Source organism: Anneissia japonica, unplaced genomic scaffold (assembly GCF_011630105.1).
Source record: "Anneissia japonica isolate Jap-2015-1 unplaced genomic scaffold, ASM1163010v1 scaffold522_len1101056_cov227, whole genome shotgun sequence".
Lineage (NCBI taxonomy): Eukaryota > Metazoa > Echinodermata > Crinoidea > Comatulida > Comatulidae > Anneissia > Anneissia japonica.
In genome coordinates this window covers 936,044-954,270 of record NW_022756123.1, presented here as the reverse complement: position 1 = coordinate 954,270, position 18,227 = coordinate 936,044, and the positions used below count along the sequence as shown (strand labels likewise).

Genomic DNA, 18,227 nt, shown 5'->3' with positions numbered 1-18,227 from the left:
CCATAAGTTGACGCGGATAGTTCACGCAAATTATCATGAGTTGACGTAAAATGACGCGATGGTACATCCACAAATTTTTACCTCATGCAAAAAATGGAAGAGCCTGATATGTCACTGTTTTGTGCGAACCCTGGCTGCTTTTGCAATGCGTGGCAGAGTCAAGCCTCGCTGCTTGTGTACGTGTGTGCGCAGCAAGAGCTTTGAAAATTGATGATGATGGTAAGATCCTGAACAGGGTAGGCCTAGCTCGGTAAGTGATCAACATCATACCGTAAATATCATAAATTGAGGACAGCTCTCTAATAATTTACCTTTTAAAACAGAATGATTTAAGTAAGCAAAAGTAGTAGGCCTAGTCTCTTCGGAAGGCTAAAGGGCTAGGCCTACGGCCTAGCCGATGATGTAGGCCCTAGTAGGCCAGCTAGGGCCTAGGCGAATTCGATCCAACTCGGCCACAAGTCAACTCGGCCACAAGTCAACTCGGCCACAAGTCAAACTCGGCCACAAGTCAACTTGGACAAATGTTCGGCTACAGTCAATTCGGCCACAAGTCAACTCGGCCACAAGTCAATTCGGCGGCCACAAGTCAATTCGGCGGCCACAAGTCAGCTTGTGAAAATTGGCAGTCTTGCATCCAGAGCTAATTATGTTCGTTGAAAGTTAAGATGCCCATCAAAGACAACACCAAGAACAGTAGAAGAAGATTTAATTATTGATACGATACAATGCGATACGATTTATTAAGCATCAAAAATACACATCAGCATAAATATGAAAAAAGAGAACGGATGGAGGAGATACAAATAAAAGCCAATATTTAGGAAATTCTGGTTTCAACACAAGAAACTTGGAGAAGAAAATAGTGAATTCAGTCTTGTTAGTATTTAACTTTAGCATGTTGCTAGTCATCCAAGTTTAGATTTCCGAAATGCATTTTTCAAGTTTATGGAAAATATTAGTAAGGATTGAATGGATATAAATCTGAATAATGTCATCAGCATATATTTGAAACTGAATTTCATAAGAGTGCAAGATGTTGGCAATTGGTGAGATATACCAAGAAAACAAAAGTGGGCGAAGGACAGATTCTTTGAGAACACAGCAGTGTAAAAGCTTAGGGGTTGAGATGGTACCTTGGACAGTTTTTTTCCCTTTCTTTTAAAATCTTTGTGAATGTTGACTTTGTGCAGATAAGGTGAAATATTGGTACAATTGTCGAAGAACCTTGCACATTTTGCATGCTGTGCATTGTTTAAAATTGCATCAGTGGCTCAAAACATGCCCACAACAACCACTGTGTAAGTGATGTGGTCTACTGGTCTGTTGTGTGTAAAAATACTATCTTGTTCAAATTTTACATTGTATTAGCTAGTACCTACTTAAATAGGTGAAGCTACTCAATGTCTTTATTATTTTTAGCTCAACAAATGTAGTTACTGGTATGGTATGTAATTTTTATTCTTGGTGTAATTATATCCACAGTTACTTCATGATGAAAATAGTACAATTGAATCTAAGCAGATTATGTTGTTGCTTTACATTTTTAATATCACTGTTGAAGAGGGCCATGTGTTTTGTAAGTGGTCACAAAAGAACCAACAGTGATCCTGGCATTCCAGTGAACACTGATACGTTAAGCAAAAATGAGGTAAGTACTGTACATTTGATGTAATGATTTGTGATATGGTGTGATTATGAGGATATTAAAGATGATGATAATGTCTGATTAGACTTGAGATGTGGAAAGTAATGATAATGGATGATTTTGTATGACAATGTTTACCATCCTGATAATATTTATTGTAGATTTTCATTTATTTTATAATAATAACTTCATACGGATGACGATGTTATTGGTAATTCGTCCCAATAATTATTAGAATTTACATAATTAAAGGATGATCACATTAATGTTACAATTGAATATATTGTGGATTATTTACTGTAGATAGATTTAGATTGGGATGACTGGGGAGATGGATCACCAATCAGCATCAAGATAGATCCCACAATTCAAAAACCAACCAATCAAAATGAAGAAGAGGAGGAGATAGATTATTTTTCTGGTATGGTTCCATCATTCAAGAAACCTGTAAGTTAATCAAGCAGTTCAGCTAAGAAAACTTATTATTTGAAAGCAAGCATACAGTACTTGCCAATATCAGTTCAGATCTATAAACAACCTTATAAGGCTTAGACATTAGAGTATGTCTGGTGAAACCCAGGCTCTGAAATTGTACCTTTAAAGTAATATCTTTATCAAATAATATTAATTGTTTATAATCTTAACTTTAGTCGTGATTACTCCTTTATTTCCTGTTAAATCTTGGTGAGTGATGTGTTTCTTCTTTTTACATCAAAGAAAATTATTCGTAAGAAGATGGTGGACCAGAGCATAGAGGTAGCTCCAAATCATAGCGCTTTCTCTAATCGACTTTCTGTAAACTCATCAGTTGTCTTGCCAGAAAATGTAAGTTTGACATTTCATGATGAATTTGTTTAGAAGTATGACTTTAAAAAGATTTAATACAATATTGTAACCAATCACTTATGCCCCACATGTGGAACCAAATCCTGATATATTTTTTGAACCAATCCCTCCAAGTTTGATGCTAATCATTAATTCGAGAGCAATTCATACCAGTTAGAAATTACAGAAATCTTTACATTACCAATTACATACTGGTCAGTGAAATTTATCAGAATATAGTCAATGATAATGATATTACTGTAGCCATATTATTGTTTAACAGGTTTTCTGCATACATTGATAAATTAATTTGTTTAATTGATTGTTGCTGAGAGTGAGTTTTTGTTTGACATTCTTTTTCTAGCCTGAATTATCAAACTGGGATGACAGCAATGAAAATGCCTGGGATGAGGAGTCTAGTAATGATCTAGTATGGGAGGCAGATCAAGTCATAAAACAACAAAAACAAGCTGAACGCGAACAAAGGCTTGCTGAACACCAGCGTAGAAAGCATGAGAAGGAGATGCAGAGGGAGTCGCGTAGGGAAGCAAGTAGATTAGCTGTCAAATTAAAATGATAAACAATTAGTATTGTATTTAAGAAAAAGAATAAGTGATTGCCAGGTGTATCATTGATACCATTTGGAGGGATGCTCCTCATAGGCAAATAAATGCTTTAAGACATCACAATACAAGTATCAAAGATCGGCATGAAATAGTAAATGCCCCCTGGTGCTGGACAATCGGAAAGGACACATTGACACAGAATGGATATAGAATGCAAACATGCAATTAACATTTTGTTTTAATATTGATTGATAAAATATTTCCTGTAATTATCATTGCATTTATAACTATAAAAGTTTCAAATTTATAATTTTTTTTTTTTTTTAAATTAATTTGATATTTATAAAACACAGTTTGAAGGGATTTTAAGTTTTTTATTTATTATATTAATCTCTGCTTATTCATCTTAGGAAACCCTACCTTACATCAGTGCTTGTATTGTTTAGTCAAAAAATATCTATAAATTTGTCTATTCCTTCTGATTCTATACATTGTTTTATCTTCAGTATATTAGTTGTATATTAAAAAGATATTAAATTTTCGAACTGTATTTAGTTGTCAAGAATTATAAACAACTAAATTTTCCTTGGAGACTTGTACTATTGAGTTGTGAGTGCACTATTTGGATTACCCATGAGTGTGTGTACACATGCTTATTTCTTTTTTAGTCTAAACAATGAAAAGTTAATAGGTTGGGATATAAAGCTATATATCAGGAATACGTAATAAATGATGTTTTATATTCTATGTGTATTTCTATGTGTTACCTATTGACTGTGAATATAACGAAGACAGCTTTGCCTTTTAACACTCTCCAAAAGCACTCATATTCCATTGCAGTTTCAATGACGCAGCTGTAGTTTATTTGAGTTGTTTTCTAAGCTTTCGTAAGTGTTACTGTTTTTGCGCCATGAATAGTACTTGGATAGATGTTTATCAATGCATTATATTCTTCGTATCATAATTATTCTAATTTAGAATTGATGTATTAAACATCTTCCCAATATTCTAGCTGTAGTCTCTCAATCTATCAACTCCCCAACTTGTATAAAAAAGTACTCAAATTTTGTACCTTCCATACAGCAACGTACTTAAGTATAGTTTACATGCATAAAATAACCTTGCGGGCGTATGGCAAATATCCGAAATTTACTAGTACTTTATTACAGTCAAAACATGAAAAACAAAAAATACTAACGGAAAAAGTTTCAAGATATATATGCATACTGTACATAATATTGAATATATAATAGATACGCAAACAATTCCTAAACATGATTAGGGCTGTCTCTTATACACATCTAGATGTGTATAAGAGACAGATATATATATATATATATATATATTAATATACATTCATTCAATATAAAAAATCTTGATATTTTATCAATATACAGTAAAGGAAAATAATGTTTTATTTACAATTCCAATTTGATATGTTCAAGCCAGCATTTCAAATTATAAAATTTAATGTCCCCTGGAATATTACGACTAATGGCGCACATACCCTCAATGCCACCGATGTTAACTTAAATACGTTTAGTTAACTTGCTCCTCCTATGCTAGCCGCCTATTGTTCTTTTCTTACGATTATCAAACATGGAGCAGTACGCGCTAGTTGATTCGGTAATAGTCACCATGACAACAGTGTTTGCTTTAATATCCGTGTGAATCATATCTTCGTAAACTTTCCAAACAGTTTTAGCAACACTGTGTGAAGGCGCCCAAATATGCAATACTTGCTTCTTCCAATCTTCCAGTGTATTTTGTGTCGCATTCAGGATTCCTGTAAACCGAAGATAGTAAAAAACGAAAATTACGAATCTATATTAAATTTATTTTTATTTATCCAATGTTCCTCACAGACAATGATTACCGGATGATGATGATGATAATACTGTTTCTCTTTGTTTGACTTGTTATGCATACGCGCTGAACATACGAAAAGAGTCCCTACCCTTTTTGTTACATACCGTTTAGTTTCTTTGTGAGCAGTCGCTTAGCATCTTCAACATCGAACTGGCCCCGGTATTTCATGGCTCTCGTAACTGACACACCGAGTGTGGTTCCAAATAAACGGCAGGTGTAATCTGTAATGGCGCCACCTGTTGGGAAGTAATCAACTTCCATTTCGGTCTTCAGAAGTTCTGCGCCGAAGCAGCGATGCAACAATTCAAAGCTATGGAGATAAAATTATGATTATGGAAACCGGGTTTTGCTTTACCGTAATCCTTTGGGCCCCCAAAAAAAACAAAAACAAAAAACAAAACAAAAAAACTCAAGTTTGAGGCTTCTAGATTTAAATAAATTATCACTTAATAATAATTTCTATACTGATAATTTCCTATGTCTACTTAGGGCCTATGCTTTTGAGCTATTGAAAAATTAAAAAAAATGCATAACGCATGCCGTTTATACATTGAATTGATTGACCGGTAATTAAAAAAAATAAGAAGTTTGTAAATAAGCGAAAATTTGCCACTCCATGGCGCATTCAAAGTTGTATTGCGAGGTTTTTTTTGTCATTTGATTTGCCGGAATTAATAAAATAAAATAAAATAAATGTGTCTCACTAGGTAATTGATAACTTGATCTTAATTGATCAATTCAGTGTTGTATTAAGGGAATGTTTGTAGGATATTTTAACTTTTACCATTGACAATGAGGTCTATATCCATACAGCATGACGGTCCCGTCGATCAAACGAACCAGTGCACACAGTGTAAGAGCTTTCTATTGCATTCATTTTTTTGTTCTTATTCTAATAGGCTTATATACACTTAGTATAAAACATACTCCAAATAAAGTGAGACTAGTCATTTTGATTCAATATTTCGATCTTTTATTAGATTATCATCAGGAATGAATAAAGATTCCAACATTACAAACATATATTCCAAAAGTGTTAACCAATGAGAACAGTCTCACTTTATTTGGAGTATGTCTTATACTAAGTTATCTTAAATATATCAATGGACCTACTGGTTTTTATATACACTTTTTATATATACAATTTTTTAAAGAAGTTTACATTTTTAAAAAAGATTGTCCTGAATAAGTGCAATTTAAATGCAATGCGCATTTTATGCGAGCAAAAACTTGGGCAATATATTCAACGAACTTTATAATGCGATTAAAATAATTATTATTTTAATCGCATTATAACAACTGTAGTCGTTTTCTTACCTGAGGACTTCTGATTCTACGGAATTCCCACCAGCATTTGGGCACGTCTGGAGCTTCTTGGCAGAGGACGACAATTCCATGGAGGCAAAAGATCGAAAACAGTTGAACGAGCATTGTACTAGCGCCCTCTCGCTTGCCTGCTCAATCGAGCGTAGAAACTTGAAATAATCGCATAAACGAACACCAAAATTCTTTCCGATATAGACATTATACGAAGGCGTAGTTTCTATGTGTTTCTTTGCATGTTGTATTTCACGAGTTTTTACATGGTTCGTGTTTTTCTTCGCTATAATCCCCACTTTGCGAGAGCTTCTCCGGCGGCCAGGGAGGCCGGTATTCAAAAAAGCTGTAGGAAAACGCCGTTGAATTCGTCGATTGTTGTCGCCTGTGCATTATGATTTTATTCGTCATCTGGGAGATACAATATTACAACTATTTCAAGATTGGTTTTGAAAATCAGTATTTAACGTCTTTATTCCATGTTCTTATGATTGTATCTACATTGTAAAGCGTGTGTGACAACCACAAACACAGAGTTGTTTTTATATCAACACTCTCACGTTTACGTCATTGCTAAAAATATAACTTGCTTCATGGCTATCCAATCGGATGTCAGGATATATGTGATGAAATACGGAGATCCAGTGTGAAATACTGTACTGTGAATATGCGGTAGCCAATGTGAACGCTTTCACTGGGATTTATCCCAAGATTTTGGATTTTTAATGACGATTTGATATTTTTGGGACTGATACGAAATTTTAATTTTTTTTTTTTTTTATCATGATGAGAAAATAGAAAAATGACAAATAAAAACATTGGAGTGGAGTTGAATAGCAGTGGTTAAGATGCTTGCCTTCTGATCCCAGGATCCTGGTTTCCATTGCTGTCACTGAGCAGGAATTTTTCTCACGACTAAAAAAACTCCACTCCCAAGCCTCATAAAGAGACTTTTTTATAAAGCATGATTCATCCTGTAAGTGGCGAGTGTTGGATGTGAGGAAAATAAAAAAAAAAATATATAGAAAAAATGTAATGCGTAACACCATAATTTACAGTTGTGAGTGAGGGCTGTTCATTTTTTTTTTCTTTTTTGGTCCTGAAGATCCTACTAGAGAGAAAGAAAAAATGTAAATGGTAGGGTGGTTGACTTAGATTAGGAACAGATAGAGGGTGTGCGCACTACTTAAGAGTCCATGGCTGCCTGGACGGACTAAAATCGAGCAGGCAAGAGACAAGATTACATTTATTGCCTCCAATAAAATCAAAAATATTACAAAGCCAGGGGCGGATCCAGAAATTTCCAAAAGGGGGGCCGGAAGGGGGGGCCGAAAGTTGGGCCGATTGAGACAACACTGTCGTAGGGGGACAGTGTAAAAGCAACGAACGTAATGTTCAAAGCTCCGAACGTAATGTAAAAAGTACCGAACGTAATGTAAAAAGCACCGAACGTAATGTAAAAAGCACCGAACGTCATGTAAAAGCACCGAACGGAATGTTCAAAGCACCGAACGTAATGTAAAAGCACCGAACGTAATGTTAAAAGCACCGAACGTAATGTTCAAAGCACCGAACGTAATGTTCAAAGCACCGAACGTCATGTAAAAAGCACCGAACGTAATGTTCAAAGCACCGAACGTAATGTAAAAAGCACCGAACGTAATGTAAAAAGCACCGAACGTAATGTAAAAGCACCGAAAAGGGGCCGAATAACAAATGCGCCGAACGGAAAAGAGCCACCAAAGGCAGTAACCGCGTTCCATAATACTCGCGGGAGTTTATAAACTTGAGAAAAGGTAGTAAATTCTTATGTTTTTTTCAAAGAATGAGTTTTTTTTTTTATGAAGTATGAACTTGTTTTGTTCATGCTACACGGATTAGCCTTTAGTATTGAAGGTAATTTTGGCTAGGCCCCTACATACAATTAAGCTAGGCCTAGGATTTCCTACGATACGACCCGGGCCGCCTTGGACTGCCATGGTTATAGCATAGAATAGCGTGAATCGTCAGTGTTTAGGCCTACACTCGAGCGAAGCTACTGCTATGCATCCCCCTATCTTTTCCCCCCCCCCCCCCCCCCCTCCGTGTAGTGGGTAGTTTTGTGATAAACCCTTAACGGAATGGGCATTTAAGGATCTCAGAAATTTATGGAGCAGCTGTAAATAATAATTATCCTGTTTGTACCCTGTAACTGACTTGACTTGTTCCTTTAATTTATAGATAGATATACGGGTATGGGAAAAAAGGTTTGTGTCTCCGACCATGAAAATTGTCTTGATAAATTCCCCCGGCATTAAATGAAATCTGTACACTATATAGCCTAGCACTAGCAGTTTATTTTTTTGAATTTTTTTCCCCAAAATGCCTCGGGACATTTATGGTACCTCCGACCGCCGGTCGTGCGTTCACACAATTTTTCCATCCCTGTGGATATATAGTCCCATCTATAGCGCAAATAAACAAGGTCTATATATATGCTCAACAAAAGGTAAGAAGACAACAGAAAATGGATAAATACAGAACCAAAAAAAAAAAAAAAAAAAATGCACCAAGCTAGCACCTAAACCAAAGTATGGGGTTACACCATCACCACCAACTGGAGATCTGTGTTTGTGTACTCCGGTTAGCATCGGTTAAGTCTTGATCTTTTCTGGGATCAAGTGCATAGCCATAGAGAAAGGGCATAACCTAGACAAAACAACACTCCCAAAAAGACATAAAAAAAGTTAATTTTTGTTGTTGTTTACAGGCCCAATATTTCTATCAAAAGAGGGTTTGCATATAGACGTATAAACATTTTGGAAGTGTGTTTGGAAATACAGCAGGACATTTAATGCTATGGATGATTTGCTCTTCTATTTAATAAAATTATAGTAGGTGGTCAATTTAAAAAGAGATTGCATCATGGTGAGTCAATTATATTCTTCCAAACAAACATCACTTTCAGACAATAATAATAAAAAAAATTTGTTGGTAGTTAAAATTTTATACTAATAAACTATTACAATAACAAATCTATCTATCCATGTGTTTGCTCAGCATTTTCTTAACTGAGGGTGCACTCTAATTCTGAATGAAGGATAGCTACAATTCCAGTAGTCTGTAACTATAAAATAATTATTTTAAGGAATACATTTATTCTGTTTACAAAATATAAATTAGTATATATTTACATATAAATAATATGTAAATATATACTAATTTATATTTTTATATAATTATTCCATGTTGTATTGTTATCTATGTAATTGTTGGGACCCTGCTGTTAAGTTGAATAAATTTCTGTTTTAAAGGTGTTCATATATCAATTTCTGTTTTAAAGGTATTCATATATCAATTTCTGTTTTGAAGGTGTTCATATATCAATTTCTGTTTTGAAGGTGTTCATATGTGATCAGTGTGGTATGATGTTTGACACTGAGAAGGCACTAGTGCAGAGTCATATAAACCCATTCCATCTGTTACCAGGTCGGTAAGCAGTCTCATCATTCATTTAAGCATATTTTGTAAATATTAAATTGTATTTTCTTGAAACATAGCTTGTTCCATAGTGTTAAAGCCTAAAGTTCAAATATTTTGCATGTGACTGGAAATATCATGTTGTGTTTGAATTTCTTTTTTTTTTATATTCATATAATATTTATTCAGAAATAATGTCATCAGTCAAAAGGAAGGTACTGCCACACAAAGACAGCAATATTTCTTTGGATGGTAATCATAACAGCTTGTTTAAGTCTTTTGCGGAGCAACTTCATTTAAATAACATATCCTCATTGGACCCCAATCAGCTGAGAGTCCAGGCTGTCAGCAGTTTGAAGGAAACACCACAGGTATGGATTGTTACCTGATTTCATTCTCCCAATAACAGGAATGTTGGACATATACTCACCATGTAATAATTGCTTTAAACATACTAATCATACAAATTTTGGGTCAAATGACGATAATTTATGAGTTTTTCCATTTCTATATTTAATTTCATTTTTTAAATAAAAAGGGATGAGATTGTACATGTATTTTGGAGTGTGGTTGGCATATCGGTGTTGGTCCGGGCTTTTAACCCTGGTGTCTGTGTTTTGGGGCTTGCTGTGCATTTCAATTGTGTCTTTGTGCACTTCATCTGTATTGCCTTTCTCTACCCTGGGGATGAAATCTACGTATTAGGATTCAAGTGGGGATTCTAGTTCATTTGACAGCTGAGGATGTGAAATAGGTATTTGATCCAGTGGCTGGGGGTAATAATGTGAAGCGTAAGAAGAGCCTGTTTATATTATATACTCTCAAATTGTAGACCAAAATCTACCTCTTATTTCACACTGCAAAAATATCAAAAGAACTATGTACTGTACTAATTTTGATAACATTTCAATTCATTGGTTGACAGGTTTTAGTAAATGGTAAAGGTTATGATTTATCCATGTTTATCACTGAAGGCAGCTGGGAAGGGTACCTGTTGAGAATGAGCGAAGCACAAACAGACGGAGATCATGTGATTCTTCAACGACTCTGTCACATCTACAATGTACATGTTGAAATTATTATTGAAGGCATGGTAAGTGTAAAGGCAGTAACAGTTACAGAGGGATTTTTTTTGTACTTTTTTTCTTTTCCTGGTATTGATGGTGGTGGTACAGTAGTAAATTAATTCAAGCCACAATATTAACATGTTTGGTATATATGTTTGGTTTCAAGCAAGACAAAATTCAAAACTTAGAAGACAGACTATATAACAATGTTTTTACCTATGTAATTATGCAAATTGCTGTTTTACATAATACTTAATTACCTATTAAAATTACAGTGTTTATTATATTTCCATATTTCCCTTATATACTTAAACAAACATGAATAGAGATTACTCAGGACATACATATCATTGAAACATTTTTATTTAAATATTTTAATTTTAATTTTTTGGGGTTTCAAGCATGCAAAAAATGACACTCAAAGTGGAGTTGAATAGCTCAGTGGTTAAGATGCTTGCATTCTGATCCCAGGGTCTTGGGTTCAATTCCAGTGACACCCTAAGCCTCATAAAGAGACTTAGTTTATAAAGCATCATCTTCATCCTGTAAGTGCCTAGTGTACTTGCTGTTGGATGTGAGGGAAATAAATAAATAAATTCAAGATTATTGAAGAAGACAGACTATATAATAATGTTTTTGCCTATGTAATCATGCAAGTTGCTGTTTTACATAATACTTAATTACCTAGTAAAATTACAGTGTTTATTATATTTCCCTTATATTTTTATCAAACATTAATAGAGATTATATATTTTTGTCAACAGCCAACAATGATGATTGAGCCATTAACTAGGAAGGATTTATCCTGTATAGTGATGCTAGCACTGGATTCCAATAATAACTTCACCAGTATTAAGGTATGAGTGCACCAATAATACTCTTTCTACATTTATTAGCCTAGCTGTTTGTTGCTCTCTGTTACTCATTGAAATATTTTTATTTAATTATTATCATTTTAATTTTTATTTGATCTCACCCAACAGCAATTAGTAATAATTTAAATTTATTCTTGTTATAACAGCCTGACCAGAGTAGAAACAAAGTTGCTATTCCTCTGACAAAGACTCAAACCTTTCCGTTTGATGTTCAAAACATCCAAGCCACTTTGGAGTTAAGGTAGGTCCACAAATTTTATTCCATATACTAATTCTAGGTTTTGTCAAGGTAAGCATACATATTTCAATCCAAACTTGTTAAAACAAAATGTCTATGCTTACAAGTGCCTTGTTATAAAGCATAATTATTGTATTATTGGTACCATCACCTCTATCCCTGTATCTTTACATTGACATTTGATTTGTATCCAGAGATGTCTATGCTTACAAATGACTTGTTATGAAGCATAATTATTGTGTTATGGATGCCATCACTTTTGTCCCTGTATCTTTACATTGACATTTGATTTGTATCCAGGGATTCTGCTGAGACGGAAGCAGTCACCGTGTTAACAAATTTAGGGATTCAAAGAAATTCAAAGGATGTGCCACATGTACCTGATAAGTACGACAAGAAACTACCAAAGAAAAAACAACCAAAGACAAAACAATCAAAGAAACTGAAAATAAGGCAAGATATTGATAGTGGTGGTGGGGATGTTTGTGAAGTGATGAAATTCATTTAAATAATGACAGTGGTGGTGTTGGTGGCAGTGAGATGATGGTGGTGGTGTTGGTGTAATCAATTTAATTGATGACGATGGTGTGGGTGGTGATGAAGGGTACCAGTAATTGACGATGTGGTGGTGATGCTATAACATGACCTCATTTAAATTTGAAAAAAAGAATACTAGATGAAAGATATTATCACATTTCTTTTAATATTGACTTATTCTTGAATAATTTTTTTACTGTTCAATATTACTTTATTAGAATTTCTTCTCCTGTTGTTGGTAATGATGCAATGTGTACTGATTTCCACAACCATAAACTATTAAAGGAGAAAGAAAAGAAAGGCATCTGTAATGAAAGAAGGCAGAGCAGCCACATGTAAGTATCTAAGTGTGCATCACCAGGGATTAGTAAACCAACATTATATTTAAAAATATATATAAATATTGTCAAATTGGGGATTATGATATTGAGTACATAAAAGATGATGCTTACTGCAGTATAACAATTTCATATTTTGGAACCAAATTACTAATCAAATAATCATTTGGGATTTGATGAACCTCGTAACCTACTAATGCAAAACAAATTTACAAAAGTTACTTCATTGAATAATGAAAGAATTAATCTTTATTCCAAGTTTTAGAGAACCAAAAATTGATTTATTTCAAAATGACGAAGCAATGCCATATTTTCAAAAAGGCAACAGCAGAGGAATGACGGCATTCAACGTTGTAAGGATACTACTTGACAAGCACCCTGTGACGTGCAGTAAGCGACCGTTTAGCTGCAAAGAAAATGCTGCATTCCTTGTGACATTATCCAGCACTTGTTTATTTGAAGATATCACTTATGATGATATGACGTGGATAAGCTCAGGGAGGCGCACCTCAGGACTCGTGCTCAACAAAAATGGTGACATGTATGAGTGTGTCAAAGTTTTGCCTAAAACTAGTAACACAGACTTCACACTGACACGCATATATCGGAAGAACTCTTCAAATGAAAATTTCCGTTGCATTATTAGCCATGTGAAAGAATACAATGCGATTGTGAATAATCTTGTTTTGATTCAGTATTATTTTATTGGTCCACCAACTTTATTTACTGTTAGACCACATGGTAATTCAAAAAGCATTGCTTCATTCAAACCAACAAAACCATCCACAAAACGACTGCTAAAAGAGATGCTACAGGTTGAGCCACCGAGTGAGGCGATACGACACGTGAGACGCATCATTAAAGGCAAAGCTGACAGAAAGAATGCTAATTGTGACCTACCGCTTGGAAAACAGCAAGCATATGATATGAACAGGAGGAAAAGGCGGAAAACAATTTCTAAGATCTAAATGAAAACAGCTACCATCCCTTTTTTTTTTTAATTTTTCAGAAACAATATGAAAACAATTTTAAAAACTTTAAAAAACTGTTTTCAAAGGGACTTTATTTGAAAGCAATATAAACAACAATAATAAACATGAAGAAATACATAACAGATGTAAGGTGGAGCATTCAAGTTGAAGGAATTAAACCATACTTGATAAGAAATGCATGAATAACGATGAGCAAATGAATCTAAATGAAGGAGTTAAATTTACGTGTTGTAATTGCAATGTAAGCATTGTAATACACCACTGAAGATGGCAGTTATACTGCAGAAACATATTTGTGAGATATTTAACAAAACAGCTAGCCTGCTTTTTTTTTTTTTTTTTTTTTTTGGTCTGCTTGAAATCAGTTGTGATTTTATTAAGATACTGTATAAATATTCTAATGATAATGTAAAACACTATCATCAGCAAAGTGATTAATGACACTCCAACAATGATCCTACTAAATCTATTAATAATAATATTAAGCACAAACGTTTTATAGATCACCTTTGTGGTTTTATCAACAAAATGTGTTAAAGCTAAGAAATTAAGCCATCTTGTTTATTCATATTATGTGCTTTCAACCAAACCTTGTAATTGCAACTGATTTTACAATACAAAATCTGGAGAATAATGGAGTTCAGATTTATTCTCTTTGACAATCACTCTCACCATGGAGGTATAAAATTTATACTTCTATGCTCTCACTATACTTTTAATTCTACCAGGGAATCAGGTGGTCACACCTTTATAATGGTCTGAGGTTCTGTGTCACACATGTATTCTGTCGCGTGCGTCGAAAACTTATGTTGCGTGCTTGTTTGTCTTGAATCATGGAACAGCAGCAGCTGCTAAGGCCATAACACTTGCAATAGAAACAAACAACAAGCAATAACAATAAGTTAAAGATTTAAAAAGGTAATCCATGTGTTTAATAATATTAATGTTAACTGTCATAATAATAATAATAATTTGGATTTGTAAAGCGCAAAATACATAGGTCTCTATGCGCTAGAAATTTGCAAATTAAAATAAACTAAAGAGATACTGAAAAAAGAGTCATACTGGTCATGAAGTGCTGATAAGTGAAAGGAAAAAGTGGAGCTAGTCCATTGAGGAACAGTCATAGTCCTCGTCCTACACTGCCTACTGTATTCCCATAAAAACCATACTTATAATATTTATTTCATAGCTTGTGATTAAGTTGCTTGATGAGTAAATTTTTCGTAAGATTAAAATCGTAACTGTACTGGGTTGGTCTACAGGAGTCCGTGCTTCGAATAAAGTAGATCTGTTCCATTCGAAGAAGAAGCCTTTTGATGGAAGTGTACCTTTTTAGCAATGGTTGCCTAGGTCAAACCAAACTCCGGATATATATAATTGATTCAAGATTAAAAATTATTAACCTTAATAATGTAGGGAATACTGTGTTCCCGTTTAATTACCATTATGTATAAGTTTAATTTATATAAAATCCAATATATTGGTATAAGTAGTCGTTATATAAATTGAATTGTAGTTTATTATAAATTACTGTAGGCCTACTGTATAATATTAAAGTAAAGTAATCATATGTTAGTATTCATTAATTAATACAATACAATAATCTTTATTTCCAGTAATGAACAAAATATATTAATACAATTCATACCGTATTTTTTTAACTAAATAAGCAAGAAGTGGAGGAAAATGAAGTAAAAAACTTATTTGATGACTGGAGTGGAAGGACCTGTTTGAGAAGCACGCACTCCTGTAGACCAAACCTAGTACCGTTACGGTTTTAATCGCATGGGAAATTTTCTCTTGATAAAGCATCGTTTCATCTGTAATTGGTGAGCTACGTGTTGTTGGAACAGAAAAAAATGTAATATAATAATAATAATAATAATAATTATTATTATTATTATAATTATTGTTATTAATGTTATTGTTATTATTATTATATATGTTGAAGCTTGCGGTACAACACATAAGTAGTTCTGAAAAGAACTGTTGTTGTTGAGAAAGTCTCGATGTTTCGATTGAGATGCTTCAATCGTCTTCAGGAGAATAATATCTGGAGAATACCACAGTTCTTTTCAGAACTACTTATGTGGTGTACCACAAGCTTCAACATATATATTATTTCTTCGCCATGCAAACCTTTAAGCAATACTTTATTATTATTATTATTATTATAATAAACAGATACAGTAAATATTAATATAAAATAGCCCAAGTGCACAAACCGAAGTTTGAGTACTATGGGCTATTATAATAGTGAATAATATTTCAAGTATCAATTTATATACATTGTAGCAGTGTAGAATCTACTATACAAACATATTGTTTGCACACAATTCGTTGCATATACCCTATTGTGTGAACACAAGCTTATCTTCTTTTTTTTCGAAGTCCACCGAACAGCTGATTAACGTATTGGCTCGAGCCTTGGTCTCAATCATGGAGGAATAGTTCAGGTACAATGCACCTTTGTTCTTACATTTTTTATTGGAGGTGTAATACAGTAGTAAGCAGTGCTTTATAGTACTGCTAGATTATTATTAAAGCTGTGTATATAACATCTGTTTTATGAATTGTAGAAATTAATAGCTGTAAATGTGCATGAGGTCCTGCGTGTCATTTATGATCAACACGAGGTAGCACCGTCTGCAAAATACAGGTGAGGTAGAATTAATTAAAGTCAGTCTCAGGAGATAACTAATTGAGCCCACAGTCTACAGTTCTGGTTTAAAAGTAATTTAATGTTAGGCCCACTAACTCTGTATACTTTTTTTTTTATAATATAATGTATGGTTGTCAGGGTGCGAAATGTTATTTTAGGCGGCGTCATACCTGGGACGCTATTCATCACAATTATTGGCCTATAGTGTTCACATACAATATTAAAAACACGTGTTTAGCACTATTAATATCATAATGAGTATGTATGGGTGTGCATTGTCCATCGTGCCAATGCGGACGCTTACCTTTATCCCCTTCAGTAGGTGTACCAGGAAGCTACACAATGCGCCATTTTAGTGGTTGAACAAACTGAATCAACCTATCTGGTAGATAGACTGAGGAACTGTATTTATAAATCATTTTAAAAAGATTGTTATACAGTTATTTTTTAAAGAATGAAAAAAGGCTTGGAAAATCAATGCCGGATCGTGATGCTCGATTACTCTAAAAACCGCAAGTAAGAGATCCTAAAGAATGAAAAAAGGGCTTGGAAAATCGATGCCGGATCGTGATGCTCGATTACTCTAAAAACCGCGAGTAAGAGACCCTATAATCACAAATGTTATACAAATAGTCAGCATACCTAGGTGTTTTTTGGTTGGCTAACGGTTAAATAGGCCTATATACTTTGTACTGTAAAACAGGAACTGTATAAGCCGCAATAGAATAAACAATGGTAGTGTTTTGTATAATCGTAATAAACCGAGAAGTCTATAATTATGAATTTCGAAACTAAAGAGTATAGTATTTAGATAGTATTACTACAGATTCCAGAGATAAAATACAAGACCAATAAACATTGATACACAAAGTTGGTACCAATTGTACTGTAGCTACAAAAACGAAATACATGACCAAGCAATTGGGTTACTCTGGATAAACGAACAGGGAAGTAGGGTCTGTAGCATTTGAAACTATAATCGGGGCACAAAGACGCATTTTCTGATGCATTCAGCTATTATCGATAATTCTAGGTCTATAATATCCAGCTTATAATAGCTTATTTGAATCATCGAGAATCTTTCCGGCTGCAAATAATTGCAATCCTTTTACGGTCAAGCACTCTTGTGGCCCACTCGTAACACATATAATGCAATTGGAAAATAATAATTCCAACGAAATATCAACAGCATAACAACTCCCATGTAATTTAGAAATATGTACTTGAACAGAATAACAGATGAGGATATTAAGCTTTTGCATATGGCTGTTAAGTGAAGTATGAAATTAGGGGCCTATATTTTTAACACAAAGTGAAAGGAAAATATGGTATCATGATAAACGGTACCGGTATAAGTCGTTACATTTATCTTTGTTTCAAAGAAAGTGCGAATTCCCAGTGACCCAGTTGGATACAGCGTTTCCACATAATATACAACTGGATATCCGGCTTCGAATCTTGATGGGGTGGATATATTTTCATACATAAAGCATAAATATATGTCGAGACAAACCAAAGTGTTAAAAAAAAGTCAAAAGTAAAACTTTATTCATTCTTTAACGACGGAAATTAATGCTCACATAAAACAATATATAGGCATAACCTCATAAAAATATTCATAGGCCTACTAATATAAACATTATAAAATTAAGAAAAGAAACAAACAATTATCGCCTGGTCATTATTATATACGATACACCAGCTTGTTGGGAAGTGTTTCACACTATTTTTTTGCCCAAAGTGCGAGTGTATCATGGCTTAAAACTATATATTGCGTCGGTTTTTTGCCTATCCGGCCTTTGGAATACATACATACAGTACATACATACATATA

At 33.9% G+C, this 18,227-nt stretch overlaps 4 protein-coding genes across 6 annotated transcripts in view; 3 read left to right on the top strand and 1 right to left on the bottom strand.

Moving 5' to 3' along the window:
- The first annotated feature begins 98 nt into the window (after window positions 1–98).
- Window positions 99–3,783, top strand: LOC117124062 (receptor-binding cancer antigen expressed on SiSo cells-like). The gene is made up of 5 exons (XM_033270189.1): window positions 99–250; window positions 1,483–1,648; window positions 1,949–2,092; window positions 2,363–2,470; window positions 2,835–3,783. Exons 2-5 carry the CDS (start codon window positions 1,490–1,492, stop codon window positions 3,045–3,047), a joined length of 624 nt encoding a protein of 207 aa, XP_033126080.1. The 5' UTR covers window positions 99–250; window positions 1,483–1,489; the 3' UTR covers window positions 3,048–3,783.
- Window positions 3,784–4,364: 581 nt separating this feature from the next.
- LOC117124031 (AAC-rich mRNA clone AAC4 protein-like) lies at window positions 4,365–6,614 on the bottom strand (the record flags this gene model as incomplete). The annotated part of the gene is made up of 3 exons (XM_033270151.1): window positions 4,365–4,822; window positions 5,010–5,215; window positions 6,223–6,614. Coding segments are annotated over 3 exons (822 nt in total), but the record flags the coding sequence as incomplete, so codon positions are not given.
- Window positions 6,615–7,986: 1,372 nt separating this feature from the next.
- Window positions 7,987–14,362, top strand: LOC117124081. 2 transcript variants are annotated; one of them, XM_033270221.1, is made up of 10 exons: window positions 7,987–8,018; window positions 8,972–9,129; window positions 9,603–9,690; window positions 9,871–10,052; window positions 10,607–10,774; window positions 11,513–11,605; window positions 11,770–11,864; window positions 12,162–12,314; window positions 12,617–12,733; window positions 13,002–14,362. In XM_033270221.1, the coding sequence occupies exons 2-10, from the start codon at window positions 9,127–9,129 to the stop codon at window positions 13,702–13,704; spliced, it is 1,602 nt and encodes a 533-aa protein (XP_033126112.1). In that variant the 5' UTR covers window positions 7,987–8,018; window positions 8,972–9,126; the 3' UTR covers window positions 13,705–14,362. The 2 variants fall into 2 exon arrangements, with proteins under 2 accessions (XP_033126112.1, XP_033126111.1); XM_033270220.1 differs by having other exon boundaries at window positions 12,996–14,362.
- A 1,879-nt stretch (window positions 14,363–16,241) lies between these two features.
- Window positions 16,242–18,227, top strand: part of LOC117124016 (ammonium transporter Rh type B-like) — a 32,981-nt gene continuing 30,995 nt past the window's right edge. For both annotated transcript variants that reach the window (XM_033270134.1, XM_033270135.1), the window contains exon 1: window positions 16,242–16,390. The gene's annotated coding sequence lies outside the window, so the exon portion shown is untranslated. The remainder of the gene's footprint in view (window positions 16,391–18,227) is intronic.